The 19,196-nt window shown below is 53.1% G+C and overlaps 1 protein-coding gene across 2 annotated transcripts in view; it reads right to left on the minus strand.

Annotated features, from left to right (window-relative positions):
- Positions 1-1,586: 1,586 nt before the first annotated feature.
- Positions 1,587-19,196, minus strand: part of PAX5 (paired box 5) — a 187,521-nt gene continuing 169,911 nt past the window's right edge. For both annotated transcript variants that reach the window (XM_061425677.1, XM_061425678.1), the window contains exons 9-10: positions 15,136-15,222; positions 1,587-8,178 (exon numbers count right to left, since the gene is read on the minus strand). In XM_061425677.1, coding sequence (XP_061281661.1) covers positions 8,099-8,178; positions 15,136-15,222 — 167 coding nt within the window. In that variant the 3' untranslated portion in view covers positions 1,587-8,098. The remainder of the gene's footprint in view (positions 8,179-15,135; positions 15,223-19,196) is intronic.

The following is a 19,196-nucleotide window of genomic DNA, read 5'->3' on the forward strand; positions in this document are numbered from 1 at the left end:
AGCTGGGCCAGTTCTCCATGTAGCATCTCTCTCTCCCTCAGGAATCACCTTTGTCACCATCCATTGCCGAAATGAATGGAGGCTGCTCAGCCAGCTTTATTAAATATGAATGAGTCGCAGCCCATGGCCCCCACGCGGTCACTCACCCACTCCATCTCTGGCAATTACCGTGTCGCACACACTGTGCCAAGGGGCGCAGCGGTCCCTGCCTGCCCTTGCAGACTGACACTGCCCAGCAGGGGCAGGGCTCAGGCTGCAGCTGCCCTGCCCCCTGATGGAAAGCCACCCCAGGCTCCCGTGCAGCCAAAGCACTCAACTCTGAAGGCCTAGAGACACGGCACCTTCCCCATGGAAGGACTGTGGATTCTTAGGCCCTGAGCTCTGGCCAGATACGGCCTGTGGCTTTTGAGCCCAAAGACAAAGCCTCCTGGTACGTGCAGCTTCTGAACTCTGTTGCACATTAGCGGGGTGTGGGGCGTGCCCAGACTGCTTAGGTTCTAGGCAACTTAAAAATCCAGCCTGGTTCAAGGTTAAGAGTGTGTGTGCATGCACACACCATTACTGAGCATACATGCATGTTCACTTTCACAAGAACCCCTAGATAATAAGCTTCACATTAGCAGGGTCCTTGTTTGCCAAGTTTTCCAGTGCTAGGGACAGAAGAGATGCTCAACCACTCCGCTGAATGAATGAATGAGGCTGGTGTTACTGATCATTTTGGAGCTAAGGAAATTGAGATTACAGAACTCAGCCAAAGATCCCCATCACAAGTCAAATCTAGGGGTTTAACCATTACTCCCCACTGGCCCAGGGGCTGGCAGTTTGCCTGGAACCTCTCAAGGGTGGGGACTCTGCCTCTCCCGCCCTTGCCCAGGACCCAGTCCAAAGCGCCAGCACATCATTCAAGTTGCACAGATTTGTTTTGACCCCGAATTTATCAGGAGAGCCAATAAAACTCCCCACAACTCCGATGAGCTTTGTTAAAGCTATCAAAGACCATTTAGGAAGTTGTAAAAATGAATGAGATCAAATGCTTTGTCTGAACTTAAAAAATTACTTTTATTTTAGGAACCAATAAAATTATGGCAAATATTTACAAATAATTATCTCACATAAAGGTTACATAAAATCAATTCTTCACAAGTAACACTCATGAGAAGACACACAGATATTGAAACTACGCCAATCTTATTGCAAGTTTCTCCAACTAATCTAAAATAAAGGTGTTGCGGTCAACCATTTAACTTAGAATAAAACCACAAATTCCAGGTTCAATGAGAAAAAAATGTAAAAAATTAACCAAAATCCCACCCCTCTTTTTTCCCCAGTCCCACCCCCAGCCCCTGCCCTCCTCCCAACAAAAGAAAAATATGTCTGACATCTTTGGCAAATCGGCACTGCTGTAATTACATTCAAATATTATTACACACAAAAGCAACACACATCACTAAGGAAAAAAAAACACCAATATTTCAAGTCAATTATTTTCTACTAGAAAAAAAGAATACAAAACATACACATTTTTAAGAAGCATTTTTTTTTCAATCTGTTGGAGACATCATCTCCCATTTTCAAAGGCAATTCAATTGTGGTATTTTTTGTTTGTTTTTTGTGGGGTTTTTTTGTTCTTTTTTTGTACTTTTTTTTTTTTTTACAAGTAAGCGTCTATGCAGGCATCACAAACTTTGGCAGTAACAGTAGATATGTATTTTTTTGATGCTGGAAGGTCAGTCCCTAAGACAGTCAACTGTCTCAAAGGATGAAAAGCAAAAATCCATGTGTCTGCCTGGCAATGAGTTCCATTTGCAATGTAATCTGCATTTCTACAAATACTCAATGTCCAAGGCCACTAGAGACTGAAAAACCAGGGCAGCGTCTTCCAGCAAGAGTCAGGGCAAAACCCGAGTCAGATTTCCACCCTCGGCCCAAACTTGGAGGCCCAAAGGCTGGGCCCAAGAAGTGGGGTCTCACTGCCCACAACCCCACACTGTGCTGGCAGCTTGGATCCAGGGCGCGGGCCTGCCTCTTCCTAAGCCCCAGGACAGGCTACTGCCAGGTCTGCTCGCCTCCTCTGACCAAAGGCAAGAAGAGCAGGCAAGAACTGGCATGAGAAGACTCAGTGCTTCCTCTGAGTTTCAAGTACGTCTGAGGTGTCTGGGTGCGAGTGTGTGTGTGCGCGTGTGTACACTCACATGGGCACGTATGAAGGGGAAGGCCAGATTTGGAGGCTCTGAGCTTTGCAGGGTGTTGAAAATAGACTCAGGACTTATTTATTTTCTTTTTTAGCTTTATAGCAATTAATTGGCTATTGATTGGTTGGAATGTTCAACTCTCCATTTCCTCAAATACAATAAAATAGTTTCATTAAAATGTATTCATGCTTGAAAATAAGGGAGCCATTAAATGGTTTCCTTTCTGTTCCACTCCAAGGGAAATGCACTGTTTGTAAATCAACAATCCGTCATCCAAAATCACTTGTTGTTTACAGTGCTTTTGGAGAAGTTGAGGGATGTGGCCACGAGCGTGGCGACTGTGGGGTTAAGAGCAGTCCTGTGGCTGCAGGAGTGGGTGGGCCCAGGTTGGGATGAGTGAGGCTGCAGGTGGGCCTCCTCCAGCTGGTCCTCAGAGTCAGGGAGGAGGGCACCTAACTCCCAAGTAGTCCCTCCCCGCCATGCTCAGAGTTGTCAAAGCTGAGGGGCAGAATTCCTGCCCTTTCCGTCTGGCCCAGAGGCCAAATATACCACCTGAGACCAACCCCCTTTTAGAATTCATCAAGATTCCCTCAATAAATAAACAGCTGCATTTTCTCCTCGTGTGGCTCAGGAGTCTTAAGATGTGGGAAGAACAGACTTACTGAATGGTAGTTCTGTTTACCCTTGGAGGTGAGCTAAACAGAACCCCTGGGAACATGTGGATTGAAACTCTAGAATGGTAGGGATGTCACCCCGAGGTCCCCTTTGATTGGGGGGGGGTGCAGTCCAGGAACTGGACCCCGTGTTGAGAAATTACAGCGGATGAAAGATCAGCTGGTGCCTGCCTGCTCCCGGCAAGAAGTGCCCTGTCAGAGAAGCTGCAGCCCCCTCGTCAAGAGAGCGGGCAGGTACGGGACTCGCTCCCCGTCGGCCCCCTGGGACCTGGCCGCCACTTTGGAGGCACAGCCTTGCTGACAGTGGGGAAGGTGGATCAACACCGCAGTTCCACCATGAATATGCAAGAGGGAATCCTGAGTTCCGGGGACAACAAGGGACAAGGGGCCGAAGGGGCTGCAGGGAGGTGGGGCAGAATGCAGGCTAGGAGTCATGGCCTGACTGTCCAACTTTTCAGTAATGTATTTTGTTATCTCTTACGAAATGCGCTTGCCTTGGACCTCTCCGAGGCCCAAAGAACTAAAGGAATACATTCTTTAGGAGCACCAGTGTGCGTGCCTGGAAACCATCAGTGGTGGGCTCCTGGGTTGGTGAGGCCAAGGCTGCAGGGCCTCCTCTTAGCAGGGACGCCAGGGAGCCGGCCTCGCTTGCAGGGCTGTGGATCCACCCACTCTAGCCTGGCCCGGCCAGTCCAGGGGCCTGGATTCTGCTTCACCCTTGTGGCCGTTGTGTCTCAGACATAGCTCATTTCTAGGGATTTGTCAGGAGTGCCTGGTTTGTTTTCAACATTTGCTCTCCATGACTTGGAGCTAAATTCTAACTGAAATGTCACCCAAAAGAGGGTGGCTGGAGCCAGAGGCCGCCACGGCAGGGCATTAGCTCAGGGATGTAACTTCTCATAAAGAGATTTCATCCTTAGTGCCCCTGTGGCCACATCTGGGGTGCTTCCCTGGACCTGTGAAAGACCCTGGCAGCACTGACCTCCCCTCAAAGCCAACAGTCCCCTATCCCGACCACATCCCATGGTCTACCCCGCCCACCTGCAAAGCCCACACAGCCTTCGAAAGCCGGGAGTGTGGGAAGGAGAGGGTAAGTCTTGGGAGTGCCTGTTCCTGACACTGACTTGCTGAACCTCCTCTCTTGCCTCTCTGAACTCCCATCTCCCTCGATGTCCTTCATCTGCAATGAAGGACAGGAGGTGAAGAAGAAGGGAGGCATTGATCAAAGACTGGGGGGTCACAAGCTGGTGATCCATGGGTCAAATTTCACCCAGACTTTTTTTTGGCTGACAGAGCATTTTAAAGATCTCACACTTGACTGCCATTGGGTAGGGCAAGCACCCACCACCTAGGATGCCTGTGCCCTGGAGAAGTGACATGGTCACCCTACCTGCCCAGCCCTAGCTGCTCTAGGGCCCTTGAGATGGTGATGGTTGCTTCCCAAGGCTGTGGGCACCCCTGATGGCCCAAATCTGGGACTACCGCATATTGTCACAGCCAGGTTTGAAGTCTGTTCCATAAGGAGGACAAAGAAGAGAGGAGTGTGGGGACATCTCTCCTGACACTGGAGCCCAGGACCCTGTGAGTCAGAGCCGGGCCCACGTGCAGGCCCTGTCAGGCCTTGGGTAAGCTCCCACACCTGCTGAGTCTCAGGCACAGCAGGGAAGGAGTAGGGGTAAAACCTCAGAAGTGTTGGTGTGGATCTGGCAAAGACCTTGCATTTTGTCAGTGTTAATGGGAATCAGGTTGGACCAGCAAAGTCACCAACACCCTGGCCCCTCCACCAAACCAGCCTCTGAGTCACTGTTTTTTCTTTCCTCACTGCAGGCCTTGGGGTTTCTAGGAGACTGAAGGGTGTTTCTAAGCCAAACATTCCCATGACAGGAGCATGAACCTGGAGAGAGAATGAAGCCAGGAAATCTGAGCATTCTCTTCACCTCTGTCTTGCCATGTGAGCCTCTCTGTTTTCCCATCTATAAAATGGGCATTGTGATCTTTGCCCCATGGGATGGATGGTCAAGGATTGCAAAGCACCATACAAACATCAGTAATAAAAGGGTGAACCCTAACTAAGGCGCCTTGGGAAAGGGATGTGGATTTGATATGTCATCAGATTTTTCTAGGTTGCAGATAGACTAATGATATGAAAATTTTTTGTAAAATCTACAATGTCCTTTTCAAAAAGGGCTGGAACGCAGGGCTGAAGGCCCACGGAGCAACACCCCAGGCCTCCTGCCACAATGCTGGTGAAAGCCCTGGCCTTGTGTTTTCCATTCAGAATTCTCTGGCATCTACTCAATGGCGTGTGTCCTTTGGAACCTTCTACTCCAGCTCCTAGGCAGCTCTGCAGGCAGCATGGGAGCTCAGTGGGTGAGATCAGGTACGTGTGCGGGAACATGCGTGTGCTTCCATGTGCGCTTGTGCTTCTGCCTGGCAGCCCAGGAACCAAGTAATGTCTAATCAATACAAATTCAATCTGAGGACTCCAGAGGAGAGAGGAAAGGCATGGAGGGAGCTCATCACAGGCCAGGAGGAGGAACAGGATGGGGAGAGGGGTACACTTGGGGCCAGGTGGGCTTTGATGAGGAAGGACAGTGTGTGCTTAGGTAGCCAGTTCAGGGAAAGGTGGCCTCCTCCCAACAGCCTGAGACCATAGGAGCATCAGAATCCAGGGATGTGGGTGCCAGAGGCCAAGAGGCCTGTGCTGCAGACCCCAGACTCCGCCACTTTCTCTGGAAGGGAGGGAAGGCGGGAGAGTCCAGGTGACATACCTGCTCCTACCTTGCCTGGCAGATGGAGGTGCGAGCCGGTTCATCTGGGCTCCTGGAGGTGGGCTCTGGCCCAAGATGCCTCCTTTCTTTGCATAGCAGGTTTCAGGATGGTGGGTGTGCCTGCGGTGAGCCCACTGGGGCCAGCTCTGCCCTGGGGACTGGGCTTCCTTGGCAGTTCTAACCTTGGCGGTTCTTCCTTGGCCCCAGGATACATCGTCTGAGGAGGTGGCCCAGAACCATCTCCTGCTGCCCTCACCATCAACTTCTCGCCCCAGGGAAGGGAGGATCACTACAAGCCAAGAGTCAGGGGGCTGAGCCCAAGCCTCATCTTCAGTCGTCGACTAGACTCCACCTTGTCAAGCCTCAGTTTCCTCTTCTATTCTACCACTCTATAGGGGTATTGTGGTGGTGGGGGGATACTTGGTGGTGGTCAGAGGAGGTCTGCTCTGTCTCCCTGCCTGATCCTAGGTCTCCCCGAGCTAGGCCTCAGTTTCTCCTGAGGGGAGCTGACTTACATCTTCCTCAAAGCTGATTTTCACCCCTCTAGGTGTTCTTTTTTTTTTTTTTCAATTTGGTCCAAATGTTAGCAGGACTCAGGTGCCCCAGTCTTCTTGCTCAGAAGTGGAGGGCCTGCCCGAGATGCCCCTGTCACAGCCCCAGCAACCGGGGAGAGGAAGTAAGGGAGGGAGAGCTGTCGGGTAGTCCTGCAGGGGACTCCTGCAGTACCAAGGCAGCCGAGGCTCAGAGAGGGGAAGGGTCTTGCCTGAGGACCCATAGCAAGGCAGGCAAAGGTACAGCCAGGACAAGACCTCTTGGGCCTGATGACGTCAAGCATGGGCTCTCTCCACCCCAGCTCCTTGCCAGCTTGGTGACATGCAGACATCAGGCACATTGTCACAGGAGATGGCCAAGTCCACTGTCATGGCTGTCATTCAGTCCAGATTTGGATGACGCCTCTACCTGGCTGTTCTGAGTTGGCAAGAGATAGTATGCAAGGAATTGAGGCCCAAGGCAAAGAGATGGTGGCCCCTGGTACCTCCATTTCAAAACCACTCCCAGTTCACACACCAGTTCCTCACTGCCTGTCCCATTTTAGGAAGCTTTCCTCTGCTCCCCAGATCTTCCCAGGTTGCTTTTTCTGACCACTTCAGCCCACAGTGAGTTCTCCCAACTCCCACTCCAGGCTCCCAAGGCCCTTGGCCATGGCCTGACCATCACACCCCCTTGTATCAGCAGGTAGGTACCCACTACGCAAAGCAGGCCTTGGCCCCTACCCGAGCACCTTGGTTCCCAGCTGCATAGGAGGCTCCATGAGATGGAGAGGGGCTGCTCAGGAAGTTCTGGCTGACTGCTGTAGGTGTTTGTGGTCCTTGGTCCAGACAAAGTCCTTTTTGTTAATCACTGTCTACGTGGCAGGGACAGGCTTGCCCTGAATCCACTCTCTGGCATCTTGGAAGGTGGGAGAAGTGTCCATGGTGGGTGTCCAGTGTGATTTGAGCCTGGGCGCACCTTAGTAAACACATCCCAGTTCAGTTCAGTGGTCCAGGGCCAGGGCGTCTGGAGAGCCTCGTGCTCCGCCTTGGACCATCATTTTCTGGGTCTCGTCCGGCCCTAACGTTCCAAGTCCACAATGTAATTGGTATCTTGGATGCCATCTCATTTTAAAACAGTAGCTGAGGAATCTCCTAGACGGTTCTCTTTTGAGTCCCTTGATACAGAAAAGAGCTGCTTGCACTGCATTGGGCCCAGGGAAATGGGGGCAGGAAGCCAGGGAGGGGTCTTGAGGGAAGGGGAGTGCTTAGAGCAAAACCAACCCAATGAGACTCTTAGTCCAGATATTAAAGAAGTAGCATGAGCAGAGGCTGGGGTTGGGAGGTGGGCATCCTTAGTCTCAAGGGCAGCTCCAAACCCACCTTCGGGGGCACTCAGGACAGAAGGGTGGCTCTGTGCACAGGTCCAAGTCCTCCTGTGACACCTCCGGAATGCTGGATGCAAAACGGGTGGGCAGTCTGCTCAGCTGGATCCTCGGGCCCACAAAAAAAGCAAGAAGGTATTTACATGGGTGCTGTTGAAGCAACGAAAGCAAACTTTTCCTTCCAGGCTTGGGGCAGGAAGACGGGCGGATGGTCAGACAGCTCGGGGTGTGGGGGTGGGGTGGGGGTGCTGGCAGGCTGCGCTGGGGCTGTGGTTGTCTGCAGAACAGTCTGTTGGTTTGCACTCAACACCGGGAGAAGCTCATAAGCTGACTCTTAGAAATGGACAGGTGTCTAGAAGTCCAATAGCTCTATCAGAGACCCCGGAGTCCCTGGCAGGAAATGGGGGAGGGAGTTTCTGGCGAGTAGGGGGTTGCTGGGGGGGGTGGTCTCATTGGGCCCCTCTGGCTGTGTTTGGAGGGGGCTGGGAGGCTATGGCCTTCAGTGATATGTGTCAGAAATGCTTGGCGCCTGCCTGGCTCTGGGGGTCAGTGGCGGTCGTAGGCAGTGGCAGCTGTGGGCGGAGCGGCTCCTCTGGCGGCAGCAGCGCTGTAATAGTACGGGGAGCCTGAAAGAGACAGGAGAGGCCACAGAGGTTGGAGGGAGACCTCGTGCCCCGAGCTCCATACCTGGGGTCCCCTTTCCACCAGCGTCCCCTACCTCTGTCCCTTCCTCTTCCTCTCTCAGTCCAGACCACTGTCCCCTCTCACCAACATCTTGGTCCCTCCTCAGGGCACTGCCTGCTTATAGGTTTCAGGGCCTCCTCACCAGCTAGAGCTGGGGTGGGCAGACTGGGGCCGATCCCCCAGCCCCGATTCAGTAATTCGTGTTTTCCCGGGACCTGGCCTTGCCCTGTTGTGTCTGTGGTGCTCTCACGCTGCTGCTGCAGAGCTGAGTATTACAACAGAGACCACATGGCCTGCGAAGCCTAACATATTCACTAGCAGGTCCTTTACAGGAAAAGTGTGCCAATTTCTGACCAGGAAAATGAAAAGTCATCGCTTCTTAGGCCTGTGGAAGCTTGGTGACCTAGCCCTGCCAACCTCTGAACTTTCTTCCACACCACCACCCTCCTGCTCACACTCAGGTACCCCACTCCTGCAGAATCCAATTCCACAACACTCTCAAATATACCAGAGTGCTGATGGCAGCTACAGCGGGTGGAGCGCTTGCATCCCACCCTGCCACGTCCTTTATACCTCTTGTCTCATTTAAACCCACGGGGCAGGTAGAGTTAGCCCATTTTATCATACTCCCACGCCTCTGTGCCTTTTCCATGCTCTGCCTCCTGCCTGGAACATCTTGGCTGCACTTCACACCCGCTTCCCTGTCTGCTGCATAGTGCTGCCTCCTTCAAGTCCCCGAGTCCCTGTCTCCTCCTCTGGGACACCCCCTTTCCTGAGCCTACGCCCTGTTGCAGGCTGGACCACATCCTCTGATCACTTCCTTCTCTTCTTCTCCCCCGTTCACCTGGATGGAGAGTCCCACAGAGAGGCTGGGTTCTGCTGTGCTCAGTGTTCACTGTCAGCCCCCAGCCTGCAGCCCAGCGTGTGGTACGTGCTCATCTGGGTTGGCCAAGAAAATGAGCAATGGCACCGAGTGAACCAACAATAGTAAAGACCCTGCCCATTCATTCATTCATTTTTCCAACCCCGCTGGCTGCAGTGCTGGGCAATAATGAACAAACGCAGGCCAATGCTCAGAATCAAGAGGGGATCAGAGCTCTGAGAACAGAGCTCTGGGAATGCAAGATTGTTCTGGCAGAGTCAGGCTTTTCCTAGAGGAAGCAGGTTGGGTTGAACTTGGAGGATGTGAAAGTTTGGGTATGTGAATACATGGGAGGAGGGAAGGGTATAGCCCTGCTTCCTGTGACCTCAGGCCAGAGCCAGTGTGGGGCCTCCTGTTTTGATGCTGGGTTCTTCCCACTGTCTCTGGGCTGCTCTCTTTGGATGAGGCCTCCAGGAGCCCTGCCCTGTGCTCAAACTTCTCCCCAGGGATGAAAGAGTCTGGGGATTCTCAGGGGGACAAGCAGATTCTCAGAGCCATGGAAGTTAGAGACACTGGGCCATCCCCTCCTTTTACGGGTGAGGGTGGTGGTGGTGGAGCTGAGGCTCAACAAACGGAAGTCATGTGCCCGAAGCCACAGAGCTTGGCCTGGAATTCTGGTTGTCAGTCCTGGATTAGGACTCTTTCGGCCATGATGCAATTCACTGCATATACAGTCATGTTGGAGAGCCGTGTTTATCCAAGTGGCTAGCAGCTGGGGTCCTGCCAGCCACTGTAGACCATGTGTCTGCTGGGGTAGGAACAGTAAGCTTCTTAATTCCTTGGGGGAGGTGGCTCATTCTGAAATCTCACCCAAATCTAAACCAGTCCTGGCAATTCTCCCAGATTCCATGACTGGGCACCAAGGCCTGGAGATTGCCATTCAGGCTCTATCACTCTTGGCTGAGTGACCCTGGACCAGTGGCTTCACTCCTTGAGCCTCAGATTTCTCATTTGTAAAAGGAGGTCACAGGGGGGCTGTATGAGGGCACCCACGAGGTGAAGATGTGAAGGTGCTTTGGAAATTGACACTTTTCTAAGCCCTGTGTATCCTTTAACTCTTTTAATCTCCACAACAGTTCTATCAGGTAGGCACTAGTATTGCCCCCATTTAGCAGATAAGGAAACTGAGGCACAGAGAGAATAAGAGGTTTGCCCATGGTCACCCTGCTAGTATGGAATCAAGAGGACAGGATTGACCTGTGCTACCAGCCCTAATTAGTGGATATAATTCTCCCTCCTGGCCCCCAGGAAGGCAGTGTGGCTCAGGCAGTAGTGCTAGTGGGGGAGCAGTCAGTGCTGGAAGGCACGGAGTATTCTGGAATATTCCGAAAGATGGGTTTTTCTGCTGCCCCCTGTCACCTCCTTGATTGGACTCTTGCCTCAGATGTCTGTCAGCCTTCTCTGCTCTCTCTTCTGTGCAATGGAGCCAGAAGCATCTGCAATACCAGCCTTGCATCCTCCCTTTAGGGCCCAGGTGAGAGGGGTGTGTGTGTGTGTGTGTGTGTGCGTATGTGTGTGTGTGTGTGAGGTAAGGGCCAGTCCCACAGGCCCAGGCATGGCACAGAATCAGGAAAATCACAGGGGCTGCCCACACAAATGAGGGACAGGAAATCCTGGCTCGGTCCTCTGAGTTTCCCTGGAGTCAGCTCTCACCCTGGGCTCTGACTCTATCCCCTCTCAGAGTCTAATCTCTTGGCCAGGCCGTCCAGCAGCCCCAGTGTGAGGGCCCTCTGGCAAAATCAAAGAACGCCTACATTTACCATGAGAAATGAAAACATCACCTCACAAAGCGCTCTGTCTTCCTGGTGCCCATTAGACCTCCATCTAGAATAAACTTGTCCTTTCTTCTGTCATTTTTCCTCTCTAATTCACATTATCATCAATTTACTTCTTGACACAGTCATTCTGGGCTCCTACTCGTTCTCTAATCCCTTTACAGTGGCCACAGGCGCTCTGGTTCTAATCCTAATTGACCGCAGCGGCCTTTCTTCCTGCCGCCAGCCCGCCACCCCGCCTGCCTGGGGCCCCAACGGGATGCCAGATCCCGGCCTTCCTGGCTGGGCCTGGCGTGCGTAGCCTGCGGGCAGCTCCCAGGAAGGAGCGAGAAGAGAGCCTCAATAGATGGCATCACTTGTCCTCTCTTTGGCGGTGTATCCCTGAACAAGGCTCCCTTCCACCAGACCGGCTGAGGTGTGGGCAGGGTGTGTGAGAATCTTTCCTGTTTCCACAGCTCCCACTGTGGCACAGAAAAGCCTTGGAGCAGATTCCCCCTGATTCCCTGCCTAAGTAGCAGAAATAGTAGCTCTACTTCTCTAGCCTGGTGGGTTTCCTCCAGCTGAAGCCCTGAAGACACTGGGGGCAGGGAAGGCTGGTAGAGGGGAACAGGCCTGGAACTTACTTACGACTTATGGCAGAGCAACATATGGCAGGGTTTCCCAGGTGGCGCTAGTGGTAAAGAACCTGCCAGCCAATGCAGGAGATGTAAGAGGCATGGGTTTGATCCCTGGGTTGGGAAGATCCCCTAGAGGAGGACATGGCAATCTCCTCCAGTATTCTTGCCTGGAGCATTCCATGGACAAAAGAGTCCATGGGGTTGCAAAGAGTCGGATAGCATGCATGCGTGGCAGAACAAACCTGGAGTCTCCCTCGTCTTCAGGAGAGTGCAATCACTGCATTTGGGGCCTCAGGAGAGCATCATGACCTGCTCGCGCTTGAATGATGCTGCTGGTGGCCATTATCCTCACTTTACACCTGAGGCAACTGAGGCCCTGCTTGGTTGATGACCTGACTAAGACTCTCCAGGCTACAGACTTGGGCAGTGCAGGGGCCATTTCTCATGTTTGTAACAGCCCGATATTGTTTAAACGTTTCTTGTGTTTCCAGAATTTTCTGTGGTATGAGCCCCTGCTGGGAGTGGGTGCAGAGGCACCCAGCTCTGGGTGGTGGCAACACAAAGCTCTCAAACACCCTGGTTGAAGCAGCAACACAAAGTGGGCTGCTCGTAGGTGCCAACAGCAGGGGTGTTTATGCTAGAGCAGCCCCGGTGGTGTTCCCGGCTGTCAGTACCATACCTATCTCTTTGATCCTCCTAGAGATTCTGGAAGCCCCCAGTATTCCATAATAAATTCACTTTCTGCTTAAAGTAGTGAGAGTGGAGTCTGTTGTTTGCAACTAAAAGCCTGATAGATTAAGTAACCCAGCTTTCAAAAATAGACCAGCACTGTTCTCATGGCATACAAGGACCGAGTTATTTGGGACTCAGACTTGTTCCTATGGAGAGATAAGCCTCTTTTTCTGGTTGTAGTTCTGTTCAGACTGAATTGGTCAGAAGAGTAAAAGTACCACATCACACACTGATTATTAATACAGGCTCTAGAATCAGGGTGACCTGAGTTTGAGTCCTCATTCTGCTACCTGCATGCTGTGTGACCTCAAGTAAGTTAATTAACCTTTCTGAGCCTCCCTCTCTTCATTGGTAAAGATAATCCTATGCGCTGTCTAGGGGATAGGATATTTGATAGGATAAAATGAGGGTAAGATAAAAACCCACATGAAGGGTTTTGCCCAGTACCTGAACAGTTAGCAAGTGCTCATTTGGATGAGCAGAATTTTGATTCCTTTTCTCTTCTCCACACTGGTTCTGGCACCCCTCAAGGCACTAGGCACATCCTAGCACAGGCTTTCTCATCGCGGCACTCCTGCCTAAGGCTCTCTCACCCCCAGCCTATGAGCTCCTTAGGACAGAGGCCAAACTTTTCCATTCCAGACATACCGCCCACATGTATAATTGTGCATGTCAACTGGATTTCACTCTATCTTGAGAAGCAAAGGCCTCGGATGTGGTCTAGCCCCACCCTCCCTTTGGCTCAGAGGTGAAAGCGTCTGCCTGGAATGCAGGAGACCTGGGTTTGATCCCTGGGTCAGGAGATCCCCTGGAGAAGGAAATGGCAACCCACTCCAGTACTCTTGCCTGGAGAATCCCATGGAGGGAGGAGCCTGGTAGGCTACAGTCCATGGGGTCGCGAAGAGTTGGACACAACTGAGCGACTTCACCTGGGCTGCTAGCTGCCCACACAATCAGGTGCAGACTTCTCAGTCTGGCATTCAAGGTCCCTCTCCTCCTACTCTATCCCATGGCTGCGCTTGCCCAAGCAGCTCCTTTCTCACTTCTTTCATTCTGGAACTTGCAGGCAAATGAGCCTATTGGACACCTCAAAAAATTAGAAAAAGGCAGTCATATCCCTGTGCTGGGGCTCAGGGCTCTGTCCATGCATGAGCTTGATTTCAGCCTCGACTTGTCCCCTTGGGCAGTGCACGGCCATACATGGAGATCCTAGGTCAACATGGCCTCACTGGTGTCACGTCCCCATCACAAGGAATTCCTCCTACAGTCTGACCCAGGCCTCCTTTGTGCCACATCCCCTGTGGGTCTCTCAGTAGTGCTGGGACCAGAGCCCTGTACAAGGTCGATTTGCAGGGAGCAGCTCCCTAGCTCAGGCTCCAGACCCACCTCCCCGACCTCATCCTTGCTGAAAGACTCTGGTTCAGGGTCAGCGTTTGCCTTCTGAGACTGACAACTGGGCCAACTCAGAACCCAGACCTCTCAGGGGGGCTTGTTTAAGGAAAAGCATAAGGTAGGCAGAGACCTGGTTCAATACTTAGAAGTAATTTTTACCAAACCCAAAAAAGAAGTCTAAGCCATCAGTCCACAGATTCAGCTCCTGCAGGAAGTCATAAAAGGTAAGAGCCTGGTCTTCTATATAATGAAATCTGCAGGCACAGGTCTGGAGCACTAGCTGGCATTGTTCCTTATTTCACCAGAAGTTTTGCATGATAAACTTTCAAAATGCTTTGGGCAGTCCAAAGCTCAAACGCATGGAAGATCGGCAGCCAAGAATGTACAGCGTCTGCCTCATTGTCTGTCCTCATCACCAAAGCAGGTCAGGGAAGGGGCCAAGGCTGTGACTTCATGGCCTCCTTTGCAGACCCATGCCTAGCAACTTGAGTTTGAAGACATTAGGTTCTTGACTTTTTGATGAAGTCTATGGTTCTCAGTCCTTAAATAATTCAGAGGATCCCGGGAATTAACAGGTTCTAACTTAAGTAAGCCTTGCTAAGCTGTGCAGACAAACCTGGATGGTCTCAGAGGCCCTTCCACATCTGACCTTAGTGGAAATTACTCAGCTGATTGCTGGGGAGGGATCCATGTTGCTGCCTGGAGGCTGATGGGCTAGCTCCAACCCCAGGGTGACTGACATCTGTGAGGGGGACCCTTGCCTCATGCTCCAAAACCATCAGCTCCAACTCAGACTCACTCATGTAAGTTCACTGAAACAAAATAACGGGCTCTCCTTGGCCTTCCAAGATAGCCCTGTGGGGTGGCTCAAATATCTTTGATGATGCACACAGATCATGCTGGCCCCAGCCATTGACCATCTGCAGTCTAAGGCCTGGGCAGAGGCTGGGCACCAACTGAGCTCGGCATAGCACAACTTGGCAGACCTTCAGACACAGAGCAACCAGTTTCCAGTGGTATCCACAGCAGACATCACTAATCAATATCCTTGCCTCAGAGTCCTTATCAAGACAGCCACTTCCAAACAACCCAAATTGGTCCCTGGTTGCCCTTATTTAGAGATTTATCACCAACCTATTCAGTGATCCTTAAGAAATATGTTACTCGTAGGCAGGCACTTTTCCTACTTTTCTCTTCCTTTCTCAATGGCCTTTTAAAATCTGTTCCCCTTCTGTGCCATCTCCCGTCACCCACTATAACACAGGGGGAGGGCTGATGGCACAAGCAAGGCTGGGGTGGTATTTGCTGTCCTGAAGCTCCAGCACAAACTGCCAGTGTCTGGGGGGAGCTACCCACCCCCTCAGTGACCAGGCCTAATGATGTTAAGGGACCCTGGTCCAGTGAGGCCCTGATGGGCAGCCGATGGCCCAGGGGCCCCGCAAGGCCTCCGCCAGTACTCACCGAGCAGCCCCGGGTTGGGGAACCTCCAGGAGTCGTTGTACGAGGGATACTGAGGGTGGCTGTAGGGGCTCCCGGAAAAATCACTCCCTGCATGTGGTGGGTGGGAGAGAAATAGGAACCGAATGTCAAGTCAGGTTCAGAAAATGCCACCGGCACTTGTCTCCCTCACAAACTGTGGGTGCTTTGTGTAACTAACAAAGGCAAGTCCGGTCCGCCCCCTTACCAAGTGGACAGCTGTCACTGGCATTGTCCTTAGAACTTTATTCATAGGAGTGGATGCCAGGTGACACTAGTGGTGAAGGATCCACCTCCCAATGCAGGAGAGGCAAGAGACACAGGTTCGATCCCTGGGTCAGGAAGATCCTCTGGAGGAGGGCACGGCAACCCACTCCAGTATTCTTGCCTGGAGAATCCCATGAACAGAGGAGCCTGGTGGGCTACAGTCCATGGGTCGCAAAGAGTCAGACATGACTGAAGCGAATTAGGACCCATGCACACATTTCCCCTTAGAACCTTTTCTTATTCTGGGAGTGAATACCAGTCTCTCACACATGTACCATTGAATTACCATGTGCCAGGTGTTCCCTGGGGTAGCTGGCCCATTTTGCACATGAGAAAACTGAGGCCCAGGGTCTCTCACAATACAGCCTGGAATCACCCAACCCAAGCCCAAAGGCCCAGACTGCTTGTTTCTCAGACCTCAGCCCTGACCGAGGTCACCCCAGGACCACAGTGTGGAGACAGTGCCACTCCCCATGTGTTTTCTGGCTCTGGACTGGAAGGCCAAAGATGACCCAACTCTGGTCTAGCCCTCTGGGCTGTGAATCCGGAGGTGGCTGCTCCCCAGGCCTCTCTCCGGGAAGATGAGACATAAACTCAGACCCTCTGCCAGGAGGAGGTGGATGGCACTTTGCTGACATGAAGGGACTAGCCAAAGGGCTGGAGGAACACAGAAGAGCACGGGGTTGGGGCCTCTGGGCCTGGGGGGAGGAGCAGGAGCTGCAAGCCGCGCCAGGTGGGACAGCACTGGGTGTGGGGGGCAGAATGGAGCTTGAGGACGGTTCACTCCTGCCCAGCGGCTTGTGGAGCCATGATGCTCGCCTTTGGCACTTCCCTCCCTTCCAGCCACAGGAGGGCCTCTTGACCACTGGGCAGTCACAGGAGAGGAGCCCAGAATCCCTGCCTTCAAACCTTGCCCCCTTGGCTCTGTAACAGGACAGGCCCCGCCTGTCGGCTCCCTGCCACTGGGGCTTCTGGGGGCACAGGGGCCCCTGTGCCTGTTAGCAGGTTGTATGGGCAGCTGGCTATTGAGTGGCTTTTTAGGCCACTAGTTACAGAGCATAGGGCCCCTCCCTAGCAGTGGAGACAGGAGTCTCCCAGCCCCATGAGACCACCCTCAGCACCATCCATGCTTCCATGGACTCTTTTTAGATGCCAAAGGGCCGAAAGGCAGGAGCCTCTAGAAGGGCCACCAGCCCCAAGTCAGGACTTGGAGCACTGCTCTTCCCTGGGAGGCCTCAGCCGACATCTTAGGGCCCCTGGGGCTCCACCAGGTGCAGTGGGAACAAAACAGCAGGGCTGAGAGCCAGCCGCTCCCAACCCTCAGGCCCAGCTGGCCTCCTCCCCGCTTCCACCAGCAACCACAGGCAGAATGTGTGCGTGTGCGCGCACTCACACACACACACACACGCACACGTGTGCTCCTCCTTGGGCCTCTCTGGGGGCCACTCCCAGCCTGACAGGCTGAGCTTTCCAATTCTCTGTTTTTTATGCCTCAGTGGTCAGGGTGTCAGGTTCCGGCGAACGAGGGAGAGCATGGTGACAGTGCGGGGCCGTGGCAGCTCAGCCCCCGGCGTATCCATCAGCGCCACGGCACCTCCTCCTCCTCCTGGGGGGTCAGGTGGGGGAGCAGAGAGACCGAGCTGCCTGGAGAAGGGGGACAGCCGCACTTCCCCCGGGGCTCTGGGCACCCTCAGGGCTGCCCCATCAGAGGCGCTTCCTGACAGCACCGCGCCTGGCCCAGGGCATTGGGCTATACCAGCTAAGGCTGTCTCGGCAACTCCATCTAGCAGCACCGGGCCCATCTGAGGCCCAGCTCCAAGGCCACCTCTTCCAGGAAGCCTCCTTGATCTCCAGCCCCTCAAAGTACAAGTCTTGGGCCTGTTCAACTGGAGCTACTTAGTTAGCTGTGTCCGTTATCCATTCTGTACCCTCCCCCCAACTTTGTCCCCAGATTGGCAACAGGCCATAAACAGTTCCAACTCCTCTAGAGGATGTGCCTAAGTCAGTGTTGCTCAGCATCCTGGACCACATCCCCACCTGCCTGACCTTCTAGAATCTCACTCAGATACCTCTTCCTCTGGGAAGCCCCCCTCGACCCCGTCCTGGGGTGTACTCCATCTCCTGCTGTGCCCAACACCAGATTTGCCCTGTGACATGGGAGTGTCTGTCTTCAGGTCAGTGTGTGACTCCTCTCAGCACCCACATGCCACCCACCCCCCGTGTAACACCCTGTCCACAGCAGACAGTCAGTGCTCCGAGAACCACAAGTAGCTCGCCATCTCCACTGTAACACCATGCTCTTGTCTGCACAGCTCTCTCCCTCACCTCCTTCCAGGCTCTACTCCAAAGTCACTTCTAAACATTGCAATTCCCATGGAAACACCTTCCACTTTCCCTGCTTAACGTTTCTCCATAGAACTGATCACAAGCTAACATATCTTACTAATTGTGCTCATCTTTCTTGTTAATTCTATGTCCTCCACTAGGAGGTAAGCTCCCTGGGGCCAGGGAGTGTATGCTCGCATCCCCATGTCTAGCAGGCCCTGAAAACCATTTGTTAAATGAATGAAAGTGTGGGAACTCCTCCGTCTACCAGAGATGACTCTCATGGCTTCCATTATTAACACCAATAGCCAGGGGTTTCTTGAGCACCTACTGTGTGCCAAGATTCAAGCCAGTTTATTTGATCCATTGCCCAGGTTCCAGCCACCATGCTGTCCTGCTCCCTGGTGGAAGAAATGAACTTCCAGGGACCCACCCTGCCTGGTGTGTTTAGAGCAGTGGTGTGGTGGTACCCTCAGTGGGCCACTGTCCTGTGAGATGCCCTGTGAGAGTGCACCCTCTGGGTAAAGGGAGCTTGACCATCTCCGGGGCAAGAGGTCGACCTCAGGGCTGGTCCAGCCATATGCTGGGGCCTCTGGATGAAGTGCTCCACAGGCAGCTGGCAGGGCATGGGCAGTCCTCACCCATGAGATGTGGGGGTGGGGTGGGGGGTGGGGCAGGTCCTCAGTTGCTGAGGAAGATGCCTGTCTGTAGACCTGGCCTAGCTCAGCCAGAAAGATGGCTGGGGAGAAGAAGACCACCCAGACTCGAGCCCACATGATGCCACTGAACCCAGTGGGCCTCAGTCAGTCTGGCACAGAAGCTGAGAGCAAGGGTTCTGGAGCCAGACTGCTGCAGCCCAGATCCTGCATCTGCCTATTCCTAGCTCAACAGGTTGATGGTCAGCAGGATGCTCTCTGTGCCTGTTTTCTCCTCAGTAGTCGGGACAATGAATAGATCCCACTGCCCATGGTCATTGCAGAGACTGATGATACACAGTGTCTGGCATGCAGTGACTGCTCAGCAAATGTCAGCCACGAGGACCACGACCTGACATCAGCTACCAAGGCTTCCTCCACATCTAGAATCTCATTTAACTTTCCTGAGAGTCCTGTGACGTTCCCAAGATGGGTGCATCTGTCTGTATTTTATACGAGCAAATGGAGGCTCAGGAAGGTGGGGGGACTTGTCTAGGGTTGGGGGAAAGTCCAAGTCCAGCTTCCTGACTCCCAGCCCAGGGCCCTCTGCCCATGTGACACCATGACACTGCCTTCCCACCCCGGGGCCTCTGTCTTCCATTTGTACAAGGGCAGGTGAGACCCAGTGATGTCCAAAGACTCTTCCTGTCTTCTGAGCCTGAATTTCACTTCTCAGGTGTCATGGTGCTCCCAGCAGGGAGGGAGGCCCCCTCCTTGAGGCTCTGTGGGCTCCACCAGATGATGACTTCCTTTGGGACT

Source organism: Bos javanicus, chromosome 8 (assembly GCF_032452875.1).
Source record: "Bos javanicus breed banteng chromosome 8, ARS-OSU_banteng_1.0, whole genome shotgun sequence".
In the NCBI taxonomy this organism is placed as follows: domain Eukaryota; kingdom Metazoa; phylum Chordata; class Mammalia; order Artiodactyla; family Bovidae; genus Bos; species Bos javanicus.